Source organism: Mastigoproctus giganteus, chromosome 13 (assembly GCF_048544385.1).
Source record: "Mastigoproctus giganteus isolate SK-2022 chromosome 13, ASM4854438v1, whole genome shotgun sequence".
Lineage (NCBI taxonomy): Eukaryota > Metazoa > Arthropoda > Arachnida > Uropygi > Thelyphonidae > Mastigoproctus > Mastigoproctus giganteus.
Genome location: NC_143587.1, coordinates 67,631,149 through 67,652,242, shown reverse-complemented (window position 1 = coordinate 67,652,242; position 21,094 = coordinate 67,631,149). Strand labels below are relative to the sequence as shown.

Genomic DNA, 21,094 nt, shown 5'->3' with positions numbered 1-21,094 from the left:
TCTTTTGATGACAACAAATAATGACTTAAATAAAACAGGATGTCTAAAAAATCACTAATATTTAAACTTTTCTGGCTGTATACCATTCAAGAGTATAAAATTATATAAAATAAAAGTAAATTAAATGTCAGTATTTGGACTATTTCCAAAAGAGAATGGATAATCTAGTTAACTTCTATGCTAGTAAAACCTAATCGTGTTCTATTTCTTTTAAAAGAGAATTTTTTTATCTATATTTAATCAATAATACCCATATCTCTAGACAAATCCAGGCTTATCTATAATAACCTTAAACTAATTATTGCTGATATAAATATATCATACCTTCAGCAGACTCAGTATTCAAAAAAGCAAGGTTTCCTCTTTCTCTTCTGTTGCCAATTTAGTTCTTAATTGCAAAGTTGAAGAATTTTGAGTTCTTGGGAAGAGATAAGTTTAAAAAAAATTCTGTTTTTTGACCTAATGGATGTATTAAATCAAAATAGCTTTACAGTCCTAGTCATGTTCATTAGTTTATTTTTAAATTTATAGATTTTGCAAGTTATGACTTAATATATGTAAAACCTGCGTATCAGTGATTTGGCGTGAATCCTGTATCTTGTAGTGTAGTGCACGGTACGGAATTATAGTGTTTTTATTGTGGTAGGTAGGTATCTGGAAAGTTCAAATAACATAGGCTGGTGTTAATCAGTAATTTTATTATCTATTTAATTAACCTATAACTTTACAAGCGTAACAGTATGGTGTAAACTCAATAACATAATAAATATAATGTAAACTTAATATCATAATGTAAGTTAATAATATAAACTTGATAGCATAATACATATTACTGCTGCATAACTGGTGCATAGTGTTATTATTGCATTTAAGTATATTAGTTCAGTGTAGCAGTATTCTCAGTTAAATGAATTTGAAACAGTGAGCTTGAAATAGTGGGAGTGCTGTGGCTAGGGGAGAACTGAGGGGAGTCAGTCATCCTCTGAATCGTGGCCTTATGAAATGTAGTATGTGAAGTTCGAATATCTATCTGAAATGGAAAATGATACAGTTAAGGGGATGTCCTTTTATGTTTGATATAAAGAGTGAGAACATTAGGCATCAACTCAGCATTCTGATAGGCATTTATGAGAGCTTGAAGAACAGAGTGGATGCCATTGAAGGAATTAAATTGGGGGCATCATAAAGCTCTCAGCTGCCCACCTCAACACTAGAGCTTGCACTTCTGCATCGAGCAACAACAGCAGCAACCCCCAAGGCAGAATTCACTGGTCTCACAGGGGATAGCTATTGTCAGGTTTGGGATAAACTTAAATAGAAAGGGTGCAAGAATATTTGCTAATGCTATCGAGGCAGTGTAAGGTGGGTCGCACAACTGGGGGGAGATACACAGACTAACAGCTGCAGGCTTGCACTACTACTATTGGAACATGCTGAAGCCCTGAAAGCAGGATATTAGGGATTTCAAGGATCTGCTGCAGTTCTAAGAGGGTAGTGAGAAGTTACCAACCAGTCAGTCTAACTTCAGTAGTAGGAAAACTCATGGAGGCAATGATCAAGGGTGGAATTCAGGATCATCTAGATAGAAATGGAATTGGGAAGGATAAACAGCATGGTTTTGTAAAAGGGAAAAAAAAAACTGTTTAATAAATTTGGTTAGCTTTTTTGACAGGGTCACTCATAAGCTGGATTTAGGGATTAATTTTGACATTGTCTATTTAGGTTTCAGCAAAGCATTTGACTCAGTCTCACATGGGTGGTTACTCTATAAGCTGAAACAGGTTGGAATCACATGGATAGCAGGGTGGCTTCAGGGCAGAAGGCAGAGGTTTTGTGATAAATGGTTATTCCTCAGATTGGGTCAATGTAAGAAGTGGGGTTTCCCGGGGATCAATATTGGGACCACTGTTGTTATTGATTTTCTTAAATGACATCAATGAAGGGGTAGAGGGCATGATATCTAAATTTGCAGATGATGTAAAGATTGGTAGAGTAGTTAATAATCACTGCCAAGCAGCGCTTCTTCAGAGTGATCTAGATAGACTTCATGCATCAGAAAAGTGGCAGCTTTGCCATTATGTGCAAGGTCTTACACCCGAGGAACAGTAACCTCAAAATAACTTATACACTTGGTGGAGTTAAACCAAAGTCAGTAGTGGAAGAAAAGGACTTGGGAGTTATGATACGGTCACACATGAAGTTCTCCAAGCATTGTAGACAGGTTCAAGGAAGGCCCATGGTGTCCTATCGATGATTTATCGAACATTTTCTAGTAGAGATAAGGATGTCATAATCCTGCTATTGTTAGACCACACTTGGAATACTGTGTTCAAGTACAGATACCACACCTAAAAAACAGATATCGAGCTTTTTCAAAGGGTTCAAAGATGGGTAACTCGCCTGGTGAAATTGGCAAAGGGGGCATCCAGTGAGGAAATACTTTGAACATGTGGGTTGCACAGCTTGGAAACTAGGCACCTTTGAGGAGACTTGATTGAGGTGTTTAAGGCTCTGAGAGAAAAAAGTAAAATGAACAAAGATGAAATTTTCACAGTTATAAATGATTCTAGAACTAGGGGCCATAAATTCATGTTATAGGGAGGAGATATTTAGACTGGATTGCAAGAAGTTTTATTTTTTTTTTTATTTTACTTTTGCAAATGATACAAAGGTTGGTAGGGTGGTTAATGAGAGTAATGACAGTGTGCTACTGCATGAAGATCTAGAGAAATTAGGTAGATGGATGGAGAAATGGCAATTGAAATTTGAAAAATTCAGGGTATTGCATATGGGTAGCAGTAATCCCAGAGTAATAACGTACTAACTGTGTGATACTACACTAAAGGTAGTGGAAAATGAAAAGGACCTGGGGATAATTGTGCAGTCAGATATGAGTTCTCTAAGCAGTACAGACAGGCTGTCAGGACAACTCACAGGGTTTTTCAATGGAATACAGGAATTTTGCCAGCAAGAATAAGGAGGTGATTATCCCATTATATAAGGCAATGGTCAGGCCATATCTTGAGTACTGCATACAGGTCTGGACACCTCCTTTTCAGAAGGATGTGGTGCTGCTGGAACAGGTTCAGGGAAAGGCAGTGAGACTGGTGAGGAGAACTAAGGTGGTGCTCTTACCAAGAAAGGTTTCAGTTCAGTAAAATTGCAGCATATGGAGATGAGGTTCCTGTGAGGTAATCTGATTGAGGTATTTTAGTCTTTGAATGGCTTGAGTAAACTCAGTGCTGATGGGATTCTTCTCAAACTATGCATACAAAGGAAGATAAATTCAAATTGAGGAAGGGTAGTTGCAATATAGATGTGCAGAAGTTTGCCTTCAGACAATGGGTGGTTGATTGCTGGATCTCACCATTTCACCCATCCATTGTTGTGGAAGTGGATAATTTGAATAAATCCAAAGAAGAACTATACAAACTATTGGATGGGATGAAATGGGAATTTTTTTTTTTTTTTTTTGGTTCATGCTGTATAAGCTTCCTTTCTTTCATTATTTGCCACTACTAATCTTGTATAAATTCCAAATTACATTTTAGGAAAGATCAAAACCTTCTCAAAATCATCAGCTCCATTTTTAAGGGAGAAATCTGATTTATTATTACATCCTCTTGTCCTCATTTATTCCCTCTTTCACATGGACCTTCAGTTTCAGTATTGGCATGTATACCTTCACCCTTCTGAACAGTTCAATTTAAAATTTTTTGAAATCACATTTCTTTCTTTTCATTCATCCCTCTTTTGTTCTGCTGATTATAATTAATTCAAGTCTCATGGGTTAAAGAGAAGAACCAAGGTACCATCGATGATACCAGAGTGCTACAGTTCAACCACCTTATGTACTTTGGGTTACTGTATAAAAGAATTATAAATTAATGTTAATACTGCACCTATAAATACACTTCTTTTTATTCACATATTATTACTGATTTTTATCTACCAACTAACATATGCTGCCATACTGGGGTGATGTGTACTTCCAATAGAGGAAATAAATAAATAAATTTCTATGTTCATTTTTTAAAATTATAATCATAAAGTCAGAAGAAGAATGATTAGTCATTAATATATAATAATAATAATAAGCCTGATGGACCCGGGTTCAAGTCCTGCTTTGCTGGAAGTGAATGCAGCTCCATCACGCTGGAAGATCAGTATAATAATACTAGTAACAAATTGAAATAATAATAAAAAGTAAATAAAATAATTAAGAATAATAAAAAAAATAATAAAACATCATGGCGAAATTTGCTCCAGCGGACCTACCTTCCCCAAGGTCAGAGTGACAGCTAACGCAGATAGTGGCACCGTCTGGTGTCACTCCCAAGAACTACCACTGGGCATAAGCTGAAGCTAAACAGGTCCACCTCCATAGATGGATGATGTCGAAGAGAAATAATAATCATACTGCCTCGAGTGTGGGGCAGGATAAAGTCACTCATGTTCTAGCCTTAGGCTAGGCAGAGGGCTGGTTCGAAAAGTCAGAGAGTCTCCCTAGGAAGCCAGCAGAGCAAGTGGAGCTGTTCCCCGTATGACTACCACAAGGGAAGGGCAAGACCATCCAGCCCCACCAACTGGAAGTGCTTCCTGTGCAACTGTGCTAGTGACCACCCAGGAAGGAAGAAAATGCCAGTGCATGAAGTGGAGCATAAAAATGAATACATACGTCATGCATGCATATTACGAAATAATGAAGCTGGAGACCGATGTGACAATGTACATGTCGAGACTACATACCATTCTTGGAACCATTCCCGGATATTCAGGTCACCGAACAACAAATAGTGGACCAGGGAAGGACCATCGTTACAAAGAACCTGATAGCTCCTGCAATCTTTGAAATAATCAAGCAGGATATGAGAGATCACTACAAAGAACAAAGAATATGGACAACATGGCCAGAGGAGGAAGAGCAAGAAGAAATACAAACCAGAGCAGCTGAAGTGGAAAGAGATTCAGAATAGAAGATGAGTGGAAGAGGGCCCTAACAGAATTCAAATCGAAGAAATGGACCCCCACAAAGACCAATGTGATACCAAAGCAGAGACCCAATAGAATCTTGTGGAGAGTCACAGACCACCTCAATCAGCAAATAATACCGCATTACCTTGACAGTAATGGTGCAACACTGGAAGCCATCCACACAGTCATATACTCTGCTGCCATAGTAGCCACTAGGATTAATGGAAGAGAAATGAGAGACCAACAGCAGAAGAACCAAAAATAGAAGGAACTGCCAGCATGGGAAAGAAGACTTCAGCAGAAGATAGAAGAATTAAAGTCAAGATAGGCCAACTGACCCAGTACCAATGGGATAATAGGAGTAAGAAATTGATGGGAAAAGTATGAGCATCCTCAAGAGAGACTGCATCCACAGCAGACATGAGACCAAAAATCAGAGAAAACGAGAACACTTGGACACACTGAAGCAGAACCTCCTTTCACTCAGAAAGATACTATGCTGATACAAAGAGAGCTCTCAGAGGAAAATAAACAACCAAATCTTCAATGAGGACCAAAGAGTCTTCTACAGGAGTCTCGAAGACAGAAATGGATCTCCTGAGCAGAAGACAATTGAGGTGTTCTGGGGCAACATATGGAGCAGTGACATAACAGCCAAGCACCGTGGATAAAACTAGAATGGAAGAAAACCAAGGATGTATAAGATATGAGAGAGTGGGAGACTTGGGAGGAAGAAGTAAAATAGTCGATCAAGAACTCCCACAACTGGTGAACCCCAGGAATGGATAATGTCCACAACTACTGGTACAAGAAGCCCACTTGCACACACAAGCACCTAGCAGAGCAGTTCACCCAAATGATAAGGCACCAGAGACAGTTCTGAAGTTTCTCGCTCGCTCAAGGAGTCACATATCTGAAACCTAAAGACTAAGGTACAAGAAACCAGGTGAAATACAAGCAATCACCTGTCTCCCAACAATGTACAAGATCCTGACCAGCTGCATAACCAAAAAGATATCAGACTACTCGGACAGCCAGAACATAATGACTGAATGATAGAAAGAATGCAAGAGGTTGAGCAAAGGATGCAAGGAGCAATTAACCATAGATACAACAGTTTACAGAGCAAGCCTACAAGAAGCCCACAACTTGCACATGGCCTACATTGGTTACCACAAGGCCTTTGACTCCATGCCTCATAGCTGACTAATAGAGACACTGAAGATCTACAAAGTCAATCCAACACTGACAAACTTCCTAGAAGCAATGATGGCGAAATGGAGTACCACCATTAAGATCGAGAACATCACAACCAGACTGATCCCCATCAGGAGAGGAATCTTTCAGGGAGATAACCGTGAACCCACTGTTGTTCTGTCTAGCACTCAACCCATTATTCAAAATGCTAAACAACAGCAAGTATGGATATAACCTGAAAGAAGAAAGGAAAAACCTGTACACCCTCACCCATCTGATGGCATCAAGCTATACGCAGCAACCGAGAAGCAACTCCAACAACTACTCTAGATCACCAAAGGATTCAGCAATGATATCATGATGGAATTTGGTCTAGACAAATGCAAGACCCACGGATTATATCGGGAAATTAGTCAGCCAAAATTACCAGCTGCAGATGGGTAAAGACATCGAAGTCTTTACCCATCTGAAGGTAAAGATGCAGATGGGAAAAGGGATGATGCAGGCTCAGCAGATACAGCACAAGGAAATCAAGGCCTGCCTGGCTGAAAAATACCACCAGAGATGCAGAAGCCTGCTGAAAGCAAAGCTGAACAGAGGGAACACAGTTAAAGTGATAAACAACTATGCAGTCCCAGTGTAAACATACTCCTTCGGGATCATAGATTGGACTAACACTGAGCTGGAGAATATCATGAAAAAGACAAGGACAATGATGACCAAGAGTCGCCAACACTACTCAAAGTCAGCCATGGAGAGACTGACAATAGCTTGAAAAGAGAGAGGAAGGGGCCTGATAGACCTCATTGAGCAACAGAAAACAACAATAGCTAACCTGAAAGATTGCTTCCAGAAAAACACAGCAGCACTCTACCTGGCCATAAGGAAAGTAGTGAAAAAAGTAGAAAAAGTAGAAAGTAGAAAAAAGATGGGCAAAGAAGCCCATCTTTCTAGCACACTACAATGATCTCCATCGGGATCACATAGATAAAATGGCTTTCACTGCATGGATCATGAACAGGATGCTCTTCCCCAAGGCTGAAGGATTCATGCTCACCATCCAAGCCTAGGTAATCAAAACCAGAAACTATAGAAAAGACATCACCAAGGAGCCTGGATTGTCAGATGACACATGTCGACGATGCCACCTGGCCTGTGAAACAATCCAACATATCACCAAGGTGATATGTTGGATTGTTTCTGAGCAACCCAGACTAAGTACACTCGTTTACACAACCAAATAGCCAGGATAATACATCAGAAGCTAGCAAAGAAACACCAGTGGATCAAAGAAAGTGTACCATATTACAAGTACAAACCCCAGGCAGTACTACATACCCCAATCCACAAGATGTACTGGGACCTAGCCATAATAATGGACAAGACAATCCCAAACAACAGACCAGACATAACCCTTGTCTACAAGTAAGAAAAGGCTACCTATCTGATTGACACAGCAGTGCCCAACGCTGGCAACCTCCAGAAAACTCATGAGGAGAAAATCAGGAAGTACACAAACCTAAGACTGGAGATCAAAGAGATATGGCATATGCAACAAGTAATGACCATCCCAATCATTGTATCAACTACAACAGGTTTGTTTTTTTTTTTTTTTTATGAAAACCCCAAACACAAGAGGTATTAAAACCTATAGTACTTAGTAACCGTGTTTGGGTTGGAGATTGAGAAGATGAAAGAAGATATTTGTTGACATTAGACTTGAACTTCTATAGACTGTAATTTTCAGGATACATATGAAGGAAGGTTGTTCCAGAAAACGGCAGTTGAATGAATAAATGAAGAAGATGAAAAGTTGGTTCTGTGAGTTTGAAGTTGGACAGTAAATGGATGTTGGCTGGTGGTGGCACGTGTTTGGACTATTTTGAAAGAGAGGGCGGGAATTATAGAAGCCAATTCAGAAGAACAGTGCCAATGAAAGTATCATTAGAAAAGGCTTGCAGCAGAAACAGTATGTCTATGAAACAGCGAGTGGAGAGACTCTTTTACAGATGAGTCATTAATTAACCTAATTGCCCTCTTCTGAATGGAATCTAGAAGCCTGAGAGAGGTTTTGGGAACAATATTCCATGGTAGGGCGGATTTGCGATTTGTACAGAGTGAACAGCTGTTTGGAAGAAAAGTAACGCCAAGAGCGAAAGAGAAAAACAAGTTTTTTAGATGCAGAGGAAGCAATATTTGTAATGTGCTTGTGCTAAGAGAGATTAGAAGTCAGGGTAATCCCCAAAAGAGATATATCATTTTGCCTAGAAATTGGAGTGTCACCAAAGATAAGCATAGGAGCAGAAGAATCCTTTTCGTGAGGTATAAGACAAGACTGAGTTTTAGAAGGATTGAAATCAACTAAATTGTCTTTGTCCCACTGAGAATTACCTGGAGATCGGCATTTAAGGAATTGGTAGCGGATATTTGAGAAGTTGAAGCTGATTGAGCAGGGCAAGGTTTCTCAAAATAGAAAGTGGAATGCAATGTGCTATCATCGGCAAAACTATGAACAGGATTTCCAGTCAATGGAAGAAGGTCATTAATATACAAGAATAAAAGAATGGGAGAAAGAACTGAACCTTGGGGGACACCAGCATTAGTGGAGCAGTTTGAAGACAGAGAGCCATCTACCATCACCTTCAGTGAGCAATCAGAGAGAAAACTGGATAGCCAATTACAAAAAAACAGTTGGCAAACCATAAGATGGAAGCTTGTTTAGAAGACCTTTATGCCAAACATGATGGAAAGCCTTTGAGATGTCAAGAGCAAATGCTTGTGTTTCACCGAACTTTTCCATTGAATTTGTCCATAGATGGGTAACATAAGCCAGAATATTACCAGTGGATCGACACTGATGGAATCCATACTAGCAATCATTGTTGTTGTTATTTGGTTTTTAGGAGTATTAGCAACTAAGACCATATTGCTCCGGTGATATGCGGTGGTCATTCCCTGACCTTTCCGCATCCTCTGTATGTGGTGGTCACGGGCTTGAAGGCAATCGTTGATCAGACAGAAAGTTTCTAGATAGTTTAAGAGTTGGCAGTTAATTGATTTCTCCATTACTTTAGAAAGAGTAGAAGTAATTGCAATGGGATGATAATTGGATGGGAGGGATTTGTCACTCTTTTTAGGAACTGGCTGGATATGAGCAAATTTCCAAGCAGAAGGAAAAACACCTTTGGAATAAGAAAGTGAAAAAAGGCAGCAAAGAACAGGAGTAAGTTCAGGAGCACAGGTTTTGAGAACAAGTGGAGAAATACCATCAGGACCTGGAGCTTTCTTAGCATCAAGACTCGTCAAAATCCTTCTGACATCCTTTTGACGGAAGACCACAGGAGGCATTTAATGGAGCGTGTTGGGAATGGAGGGAGGTGTTTTACCAAGATCATTAATACACGAGTTGAAAGGAAAATGGGATGCTAGCAGGTCAGCTTTATCCTTGGCTGAAGTGACAACAGAACCATCTGGTTTTCCATCTGGTATGGTGCCAAAGACCCTCCATAACAGCCTCCAGAAAGTCTGAACGCTTCTAAAATAGTCAGAGAGTTCCTCAACCAACTGAATCACCAAAAATAACAAACACCCTGTGTACTTGGTAGCAATACCCATCACGGGGTGGAACCCCCCCCAATCACAGAGAAATAATATAAGAGCAATAATAATAATAATATAAAATTGGGCATGAAGGAATATAGTTTTTGCTTTAATATTATCAAAAGTTTAAAGAAGACTTAATAACTATTATATTCTCCAGTGCCCTAAATTTCAGAAAAGAGATCTGTGTTATCTTGTGAATGACAACAGTGTTTTGTGAAATGTGTAAAAAAAAAACCAAAAAAACTAGGTATATAGTTATCAGTTATATTCATATTGTACCTTCAACAAGCAGTAGAGTACTGGTAACAAGAGTTGCAATCTCATTTTCAAGAACACATTCAAACAGCCCATGATCTTCTTTCCTCAAACCACGTATTGTTAGATTTCCACCACGTATTATGGCCCTTTCTCGTGGTAACTTTTCACCATCAGCCTGTAAAAAAAAATAAAAATAATATATTAAGTTTTAATTTGATTAACGTATTTACAGATGTCGCTAAATTTTTTAAAAATGGATAAAAAACATAAAGAGCAATATAAGACCTGCATAATTTTTTTTTTCTTTTTTTTTTTTTTTTTAGCTAAAATGCAGATGAAGAAAAGATATGGTTAAAAATATTAGCCTAAATGCACCAACATTCTCTCTGAATGTAGTAATCTATGAGACAGAGAGTGAAAACACTTTGTAAGATATTGAATAATTAATTAACCTAACTGTCCTCTTTTGAATAGCATCTACAATATTCAGAGAGGTTATAGGCAGAAGTGGGAACAAAATTTCATGGTAAGGCAGACTTATGATATACCCATTGCAATTACTTTAAGATTTGTACAGAGTCAGAAGCTGTTCAGAAGAAAAGTAATGTTGAGAGCGAAAGATAAAACCCCAGTTTTTTTGGTTGCAGAGGAAGCAATATTTGTGATGTGCTTATGCTGAGAGAGATTACAAGTCAGGTAATCCCTAATAGGGGTATATGATCTTATCTAGAAATCCAAGTGTCATCAAAGATAAGCACAGCAGCAGCAGAATCCTTTTTGTAAGATTTAAGACAATACTCAGTTTTAGAAGGAATGAAATCAATTAGGTTATCTCTGCCCCACTAGAGAATTACCTGGAGATCAGCATTTAAGGAATTGGTGATATATATTGAAGAAGTTCTTGATTAAAAGTGATTCTTGCACTTGCTTCTATTGGAATGAGCAGCAGCCTGGAAAACAAGGTGCAGGGGATTTCACAGACTGCTGGGAGTCATTGCAGAACAAGTAAATACATGGGCTGTGTTAGGATAGCCAAGAATAGGAACAGGTGCATGTATACTTGCGTGTACACCAATTCTAAGAGTTTGGTAAATAAATTTGATGAATCTGAGGTGTTGGTCAAAACATCAAAGGCAGATATTGTTCGGATATCAGAAACGTGGTGTCACACAGATATAAGGAATGCAGAACTGGATTTGGGGAGTACAATGTGAACAGGAAGGATAGACAGGCTAGATGGGAGGAGGAGTTATGCTATTAGTCAAGAAACACATAAAATCCAAGGAAGTACAGCCAATCAACATGGCTGGACAGTGCGGGGCCGGGTCAGTTTCGTGTGACATAAGCAATGGGAAAACCAAATTAAAAGTAGGAGTATGTTATAGGCCTGATGATGCTGATAAGTATAATAAACAACCGTACAGAGAAATAGAGTGGGCCAGTAAATCAGAGTGTCTTATAATGGGAGATTTTAATTTCCCAAATATTGACTGGCATTTGTGGGTTTGTCACTCACACACTAAGGCCTCCGTAGCCGAGTGGGCAGGAGCAGGAGTGCAGTAGCACACGCCCTTTGAGTAGACCGGGGTTCAAACCCCTGACTGCTGAATACGGTCGATCTGCCAACCCGCACTTGACCAGCATGGCAGATTATGGTCCATTTCCCTCAGCATGAATTGTTGAGGAGGCTTCCATCCTGCAGTGGGTTGATAATGGCTGCACTTTACTTTTTTTTTTTTTTTTTTTCACTCACACACTAGCAAGGCTTTTGTGGATTTATTGGATGATTCTTTTCTACATCAGCATGTTCGGGAGGCAACTAGAGGGAGTAATACTCTTGATTTGATTATCAGTAGTGATTCTTCATGCATTAAGAATCTGCAGATAAAGGAACCACTAGGTGGCAGTGATCACAGTGTGCTAAAGTGGGATTTAATCAAAGAGGTAACTACCATCAGGGGTAAAGGGAAGGGTTTTTGCTTTCAGAAAGGTGACTACGGTAGTCTGAGACAGTATTTAAATTCTATACAGTGGATCTAACTGATGTGTTACCAACAGAAAATTCAAAATGGGAAGCATTCAAAGAATTTATCTTGGAAGCTACTAGGCTTTACATACCAACTAAGAAATATTGTTCAAGGTTTAGGCCTAAATGGACGTCAGATGAACAAATGAAAGAAAAATGCATGGGATACATATAAATAAATGGGTGACATGGAAGCCTACGATAGATATAAGCTTGTCTGTAACCAAGTCACAAAGGAGATTAGGCAGGCAAAGGCAGATTACAAGAAATCCTTGGCAAAGGATGCAAAGAAAAACAGCAAAGATTTCTTTTCTTATGTAAACTCTAGAAGGAAAGGGATGAATCAGATTGGTCCACTTGATATCAATCGTTCAACTGTTGATGACCTTGTTCAGGTAGCTAACAAACTAAATGAGTATTTTGCATCTACATTCACACATGAGGAGTTATTCAAGAGGGAGACTGCCAGAGGTGAATTAAACTCTGGCAGTGAGTGAGATTCTTTTCCAATAACTGAAAGCAAATTGGAGGAGAAATTGTTGAAGATAAACATAAAAAAGGCACCTGGGGTGGATGAGATCTATCCAGTTATATTAAAGGAGGCAGCAAAGGATGTAAGCAAGCCCTTAGCCATAATTATGAGAGCATCCTTGGACTCAGGGGAGGTACACATGGATGGGACTTTTCCTCTTGCTCATAATAATCACCTGAGAAGACAAATTGAAATTGAGGAAAGATAGTTGTAGGATAGATGTGCAGAAGTTTGGCTTTCGCCAGTGGGTGGTTGATTGCTGGAACAATCTTCCAAGTGTCGTTGTAGAAGTTGTTAACTTAAATAGATTGAAGGCAGAACTAGACAAACATTTGGAGCGAGGTGATGGTTGAAATGAGAAGGTTTTTTTTTTTTTTTTTGGCTGATGCTATATATAAGCTTTCTTTCTTGCATCATGTACCTATGCTAATGCTAATACTAAAAGTTGAAGCTGTTTGTAGGCAAAGTTTTTCACACTAGAAGGTGGAATGCAATGTGCTGTCATCAGAAAAGCTATGGATAGGATTTCTGGTCAATGGAAGAAGGTCATTAATATACAAGAGGAAAAGAGTGGACAAAAAAAATTGAACCTTAGGGGACACAAGAAATACTAGAGAAGTTAGAAGAGAGAAAGCTATATACCATCACCTGCAGTGAGAGGTCAGAGAGAAAATTGGATACACTATTACCGAAAACTGTCGGCAGTCCAAAAGAGAGTAGTAGTGGCAAATGATGCAAGAAAGCAAACTTATATAGCATTAGCCAAAAAAAAAAAAAAAAAAAAACACCACTACACACTCCTCCCATCTATACTCTCCAAGAATTTGTCTAGTTCTTCTTTCCATCTTCAAACCATCCACATTCAAAACAACAGTTGCAAGCCTGTTCCAACAATCAACCACTGCTGGCTGAAGGCAAACTTCCATACATCTATCCTGTAACCATCCTTCCTCATCTAAAATTTATCCTCCCTGTGTGTGTGTGTGTGTGTGTGTGTGTGTGTGTGTGTGTGTGTGTGTGTGTGTGTGTGTGTGTGTGTGTGTGTGTGTGTGTGTGTGTGTGTGTTCTTGGCAAGGGGAAGAATGCCATTCACATTCAGCTTACTCAATCCATTCAAGGCCTAAAAACACCTCAATCAGTTCACCCCACAGGTGCTCTAGTCTCCAGAAGCTGCAATTTGCAGAGCTCTTCTAGGTAAGAGCACCCTGTTGTTTCCATCACCAATCTGGTTGTTGAAGGAATAACTAATATTCAGCACCTATTTCTCTGTATCAGCACCCCTTCTTAGCACTCGGATCTACATCCTTTCTACATCAGCATCCCGAGTACACAATACTCAAGATGTGGCCTAACCATGACCTTGTACAAAGGATAATCATCTCCTTATCCCTATAAGCAAAGTTTCTGTATATCATTCACAAAACCCCATGAGCTGCTTTGGCAGCATGTCTGCACTGCTCAGAGAATTTCATATCTGACTGCACAATTAACCCTCCAGTATTTTTCATTTTCCACTAATCTTAGTGTATTATCACACATTTGATAAGGTATGCCTGGGATTACTGTTACCCAAAATCAGCACCTTGCATTTGTCCATGTTAAACTTCAACTGCCATTTCTCAGCCCATTGACCCTGCCAACCTTTGTATCATCTGCACACTTTGACATTAAACCTGATATACCTTCATAAATTTTAATAAATATTGAAAACAATGGGCCGAGCACTGATCCCCAGGAAACTCTACTGATAAGATTAGTCCACGAAGATCAGTGGCCATTGATGACCACTCTCTTCTTCTATTTAAACATCCCTTTATCCATAGCAGAAACGTGCCCTTAATTCCACATTGCTCTTGTTTATATAGCAGTATTTTATGTGCAACAGTATCAAACAACTTCCTGAAATCCAAGTATATAATATCAAAAATTATTTTTTGCATCCAGTACCTTGGTCATGGCATAATAGTAACCTATCAGATTAGTTAGACCAGACTACCCCTTAATAAATCCATGCTGTGTTTGCAGTATAATTGCATTCATGTTCAAATGGTTCTACATTACTCCTTTAACCAGTCTTTTCCATTATTTTTAACCATTATTTAGCATTAGCATTAGTAGAGGCATATGATACAAGAAAGCAAGCATCAGCAAAAAAAAACCCCTCCCATTTTACCCCTCCATTCGTTCTAAATGCCTTAAATTTATTTAGGCTATCAACTTCTACAACAAAAGATGGAAGTCTGTTCCACCAATCAACCACCCCCTAGCTAAAGGCAAACTTCCGCACATCTATTCTACAACTGTCTTTCTTCAATTTGAGTCTATGCCCCCTCAGATTCTTAATCTGAACAAGAATCCCATCAGCATTCAGCTTGCTCAACCCATTCAAGGCCTTATACACCTCAATCAGATCACCTCGCAGGTGCTGCAATTTGCAGAAATTAACCTTTGTTCCCTTCACCAATCTTGTTGCCCTTCTTTGTACTCATTCTAGCAACTCTACATCCTTCCTAAAATGAGGCCTCCATTTTCCCTGGAACAGAGAAAATAATGCCACCTTTTGATCTCCCTTTATGAATTGGGAATGCATTTGTACATCCCCAGTGCATGAACCTCCCCTGAATCCAAGGATGCTCTCGTAATTTTTGCTACAAGCTTGCTTGCCTTCTTTGTTGCTTCTCTTAATATGATTAGGTAGATCCCCACACCCCAGATGCCTTTTTTTATGTTCAGCTTCAACAATTCCTCTTCCACTTTCCTTTTGATTATCACAAAGTCGTTTAGCTTTCAATTGGAGTGTGATAAACTTCTGGAATCCTCTTCCCTAAAGAATCCCTCATTTGTGAACGTAGGATGCAAAATACCTATTTAATTTGTCAGCAATGTGTGCGGCACCATCAACAGTTAATGCATTGACATCAAGTGGCCCGATTTGATTCAATCCCTTCCTTCTACTGTTAATATAACCATTGAAGCCTTTGCCACATACTTCTCATAATCTACCTTAGCTTGCCTAACCTCCTTTATAACTTGATTGCAGATTAATTTACCACAGGTTTCTGAATCACCTGATAATTTATATGCATCCTATGCACTTGTCTTCTCTGCCGCTTGTCTCAATAGTTCATCTGAAATCCATTTAGGTCTAAGCCTTGAACAGCATTTCTTCATTGGTATGAAAAGCTTAGTAGCTTCTATGATTACTTTCCTGAATGCTTCACATTTACAATTTTCTGTTGGTAACAACATCAGTTAGTCCTACTGCATAGAATTTAAAATCTGTCAGAGACCACTGTAATAACCCTTACGAAAACAAACACCTTTCACTCTACCCTTGACAGTAGTTGTCTTTAATTAAATTTCACTAATGTAAAATTTAATTAAACTTGTGAGATGGTCTCTCACACACTTGCAAAACTTTTGTAGATTAATTGGATGACTGTTTTCTAGAGCGGCATGGTAGCGAGGCAACAAGAGGGAGTAATACCATAACACAGCATTGTTATGGGCCTATATGAGAGCTTGAAGGACAGGGTGGTTGCCCTCGAAGGATCTAAATTGAGGGGCCCATCAATCTCTCAGCTGCCCACATCAAAGCCAGAGCTTGCAATTGGTCATCATGCAACATAGCGGCAACCCCCAAGGCAGAATGCGCTGGTCCCATAGGAGCCAGTAGTTGTTGGTGACTCTATTGCCAGGGAAACAAGGAACATGCTTTGTAAAAAGGAGAGGTGGAACAGGACCAGGCTATGTCTGCCAGGGTCAAAGGTTGATGTCGCTGTAGAGCGGATATCATCTTTTAAGGGCACAAAAGGTGATATAGTTGTACATGTTGGCACTAATGATATTAAGAGTAAGAGACCGGCAGAATTACTTAACAAGTACAGGTCATTGTTGAAAAAAAGCCGTGAATTAGGGTTGAATTTGAAAGTGTCTGCAATTCTGCCCACGATGAGGAGGGAGTATATGATGAGAGCCTTGTCGATCAATTCGGCCCTGGAAAGATTGTGCAAGGCTCAAGGGGTAGAATTTTTTTCAGCCTGGTCTGTACTTGTTAACAGGAGAGACTGTTTCTACAGGGATGGGATACACTTAAATAGAAAGGGTGCAAGAATATTTGCTGATGCTATCGAGGCAGTGTTAGGTGGGTTGGAAAACTGCCAGCTTGGGGGATACAAGGACTAATAGATTAACAGTAGCCACTGGCAGAGGTGAAAGCGATTTTCGCACTGCTTCTATTAGAATGAGCAGAAGCCTGGAAAACAAGATGCAGGATATTTCAGAGACTGCTGGGAGTCATTAAGCTACAAGTAAACACATGGGTTGTGTTAGGGTAGCTAAGAATAGGAACAGGTGCATGTATATTTGCATGTACACCAGTTCTGAGAGTTTAGTAAATAAATTTGATGAATTTGAGGTGTTGTTCAAAACATCAAAGGCAGATATTGTTGGGATATCAGAGACGTGGTGTCAGACAGATATAAGGAATGCAGAAGTGGAATTTCGGGAGTACAATGTGTACAGGAAGGATAGACAGGCTAGATGGGAGGAGGGGTTATGCAATTAGTTAAGAAACACATAAAATCCAAGGAAGTGAAGCCAGTCGACATTGCTGGACAGTGCAGTGTCGAGTCAGTTTGGTGTGACATAAGCATTGGGAGATCAAAATTGAGAGTAGGAGTGTGTTATAGGCCTAATGACTCTGATGAGTATAATAAGAAACTGTACAAGGAAATAGAGTGGGCCAGTAAATCAGAGAGTCTTATAATGCGGGATTTTAATTTCCCAGATATTGACTGGAATTTGTGGGTTTGTCACTCACACGCTAGCAAGGCTTTTGTGGATTTATTGGATGATTCTTTTCTACATCAGCATGTTCGGGAGGCTACTAGAGGGAGTAATACTCTTGATTTGATTATCAGTAGTGATTCTTCATGCATTAAGAATCTGCAGATAAAGAAACCACTAGGTGGGAGTGATCACAGTGTGCTGAAGTGGGATTTAATCAAAGAGGTAACTACCATCAGGGGTAAAGGGAAGGGTTTTTGCTTTCGTAAGCGACTACGATGGTCTGAGATAGTATTTATATTCTATACAGTGGGACCAACTGATGATGTTACCAACAGCAAATTCAAAATGGGAAGCATTCAAAGAATTTATCTTGTAAGCTACTAGGCTTTACATACCAACTAAGAAATATTGTTCAAGGTTTAGGCCTAAATGGATGTCAGATGAACTAATGAGACATATGGCAGAGAAGAAAAATGCATGGGATACATATAAATTAATGGGTGACATGGAAGCCTACAATAGATATAAGATTGTCTGTAACCAAGTCACAAAGGAGGTTAGGACAGCAAAGGCAGATTATGAAAAATCTTTGGCAAAGGATGCAAAGAAAAACAACAAAGAGTTCTTTACCTATGTAAACTCTAGAAGGAAGGGGATGAATCAGATTGGTTCACAGGATATCGATGGTTCAACTGTTGATGATCCTGCTCAGGTGGCTAACAAACTAAATCAGTATTTTGCATCTACATTCACACATGAGGAGTTATTCAGGGAGGGGAATGCCAGAGGTGAATAAACTCTGGCAGTCAGCTAGATGCTTTTGTAATAACTGAGAGGAAAGTGGAGCAGAAATTGTTGAAGATAAACATAAGAAAAGCACCTGGGATGGATAGGATCTATTCAGTTATATTAAAGGAGGCAGCAAAGGAAGTAAGCAAACCCTTAGCCATAATTATGAGAGCTTCATTGGACTCAGGGGAGGTACCCATAGACTGGAAATGTGCAAATGTGACCCCAATTCACAAAGGAGGATCAAAGGCTGACACACGTAATTATAGACCTGTGAGTTTTACTTGTGTTCCAGGAAAATTAAGGGAGGCACTGGTTAAAGAAGCACTGCAGGATCATCTAGACAAGACTTCAGTTATAGCTCGGACACAGCATGGTTTTGTTAAGGGGAAGTCTTGTCTAACCGATTTGACTGGATACTATGATGTTGTAACAAAGAAACCGGATGCAAAGAATAATTTTGATATCATATATTTGGATCTTAGAAAGGCTTTTGATACTGTTGCACATGGAAGACTGCTGCACAAATTGGAGCAGTATGGCATTGGAGGCAAATTACTGCTATGGATAAAGGGGTGGTTGAGGGGGAGAAGACATAGAGTGGTAATCAATGGACAATGCTCATCGTGGACTAATGTTATTAGTGGAGTCCCTCAGGGTTCAGTGTTGGGTCCATTATTGTTTTCTGTTTTTATAAATAATATTAATGAAGTTATATCAAGCTTAATGTCCAAGTTTGCAGACAATACAAAGGTTGGCATGGTTGTTAAAGACACTACTCACGCTATGCTGCTGCAACAGGATCTGGAAAGGTTGAGCAGATGGGTTGAGAGATGGCAAATGAAGTTTAACATTGACAAATGTATAGTACTACATATGGGAAACAGCAACCCCTGAGCAATGTATCAACTCTGTAGTACTACACTGACAGTGGTAGAGAATGAAAAGGACCTGGGGCTAATTGTGTAGGCAGATATGAAGTTCTCTGAGCAGTGCAGAGGGGGTACAAGAGTAGCTCATGGTGTCTTGTCAATGATATACAGGAATTTTTCTAGCAGGGATAAGGAGGTGCTTATTTCCTTGTATAAGGCAATGGTCAGGCCCCAACGTGAGTTCTATATACTGGTCTGGAGGCCTCATTTCAAAAAGGATGTAGAGCTGCTGGAACGAGTACAGAGAAGGGCAACAAGATTAGTGAATGGAACAAAGGGTTGCTCTTACGAAGAAAGGCTTAAGTTTTGCAAATTACAGTGTCTGGAGACTAGGCACCGGCGAGGTGATCTGATAGAGTTGTATAAAGCCTTGAATGGTTTCAGCATGCTCAATGCTGATGGGATTCTTCCTCTTGCTCAGAATAATCACCTGAGAGGGCATAAATTCAAATTGAGGAAAGACAGATGTAGGATAGATGTGCGGAAATTTGCCTTTAGGCAGCGGGTAGTTGGTTGGTGGAACAGACTTCCATTCCTTGTTGTGGAAGTTGATAGTCTAAATAAATTTAAAGCTCAGCTGGACGGGTATTTCAAACAAACGGAGGAGTGAAGTGGAAGTGTTTTTTTTTTTTTTTTGGCTGATGCTGCATAAGTTTGCTTTCTTGCATCATATGCCTCTACTAATGCTAACCTGATTATCAGCAGTGATTCTTCATGCATTAAGAATCTGTAAATAAAAGAACCACTATGTGGAAGTGATCATAGTGTATTGATGTGGGATTTACTTAAACATATAACCACCATCAAGGGTAAAGGGAAGGATTTTTGCTTTCGTAAAGGTGACTACAGTGGTTTCAGGCAGTTTTAAAATTCCAAGTGGTGGGACCAACTGATGATGGTCAGAATCACCACAGATGATGGCAGAATTACCATGAGAAATTCTAAATGGAAAACATTCAGGGAATTAATAAAAGTAGCTTCTAGGCTTTTCATACCAACTAAGAAATATTCTTCAAGGTATAGGCCTAAATGAATGTCAGATGAACTAATGAGACTCATGTCAGAGAAGAAAATTGCATGGGATGTATATAAATTATCAGATGACACAGAAGTCTGTGGTAGATATAACTAGTCTGTAACTGAGTCAAAATAGAGGTTAAGCAAGTGAAGGCAGATTATGAGAAATGATTTGGTGAAGGATGCAAAAAAAAAACCCAGCAAACGCTTCTTAACTTATGCAAACTCTAGAAGAAAGGGGATGAATCAAATTGGTCCACTTCATATTGACGGTTCAACTGTTGATGATCTTGCTCAGGTTGTTGACAAATTTAATGAGTAGGCGAAGGTAAAGAAAACCAACACGAGAACGACGAGAAATGTCGGATAATTTACGCCGAAAATTAGTTTCCCGATACGGCACTCTAGCCCTGCTCGCTTGGTAAACAGATGGTAGATGTTATCGGTCTGGAGCAAAGTCGAAAACGATATATTGATTGACAGGTAGGCGTGGCAAACGATGTGCTGATTGGTGCGCAAACACAACACACGATAACATTAGGTTAGTATCATTTTAGTAGCACTCAGAAGCACTAATGGTAACTTGCCCTAATGAACGCTTTCCATAATGGTGAAAAAAGGTCAGGTTACCTCCACTTGAATCCCATGGGAGCTTGAGCCTTTCCCAAAGTGGAGGGGGTAGCCTAACCTAATCATATGACTGTATTTTTATTCTCTTGTTCAATAATATGCCCTAATGGTGAAAAAAGGTCAGGTTACTTCCACTTGAATCCCATGGGAGCTTGAACCCCACCCAAAATGGAGGGGGTAACCTAACCTTTTTTCTTTAGAATCATGTGGACTAGTCCATAAATTGTTTATTAACAAAATATTATTTTTTTATTACTGTACTTTTATTTTTAAAGACACTCGCGAGGATACACACGTATCATAATGTCAATCAACACCTCACTGCTATTCACTATATATATATAA

The 21,094-nt window shown here is 39.3% G+C and overlaps 1 protein-coding gene across 1 annotated transcript in view; it reads right to left on the bottom strand.

Annotated features, from left to right (window-relative positions):
• The window catches only part of LOC150076138 (protein turtle-like), a 481,828-nt gene that overhangs the window by 103,496 nt on the left and 357,238 nt on the right, over positions 1-21,094 (bottom strand). Inside the window, exon 8 of the mRNA XM_090387265.1 lies at positions 10,054-10,207. Within this exon, the coding sequence (XP_090243391.1) occupies positions 10,054-10,207 (154 nt within the window). The remainder of the gene's footprint in view (positions 1-10,053; positions 10,208-21,094) is intronic.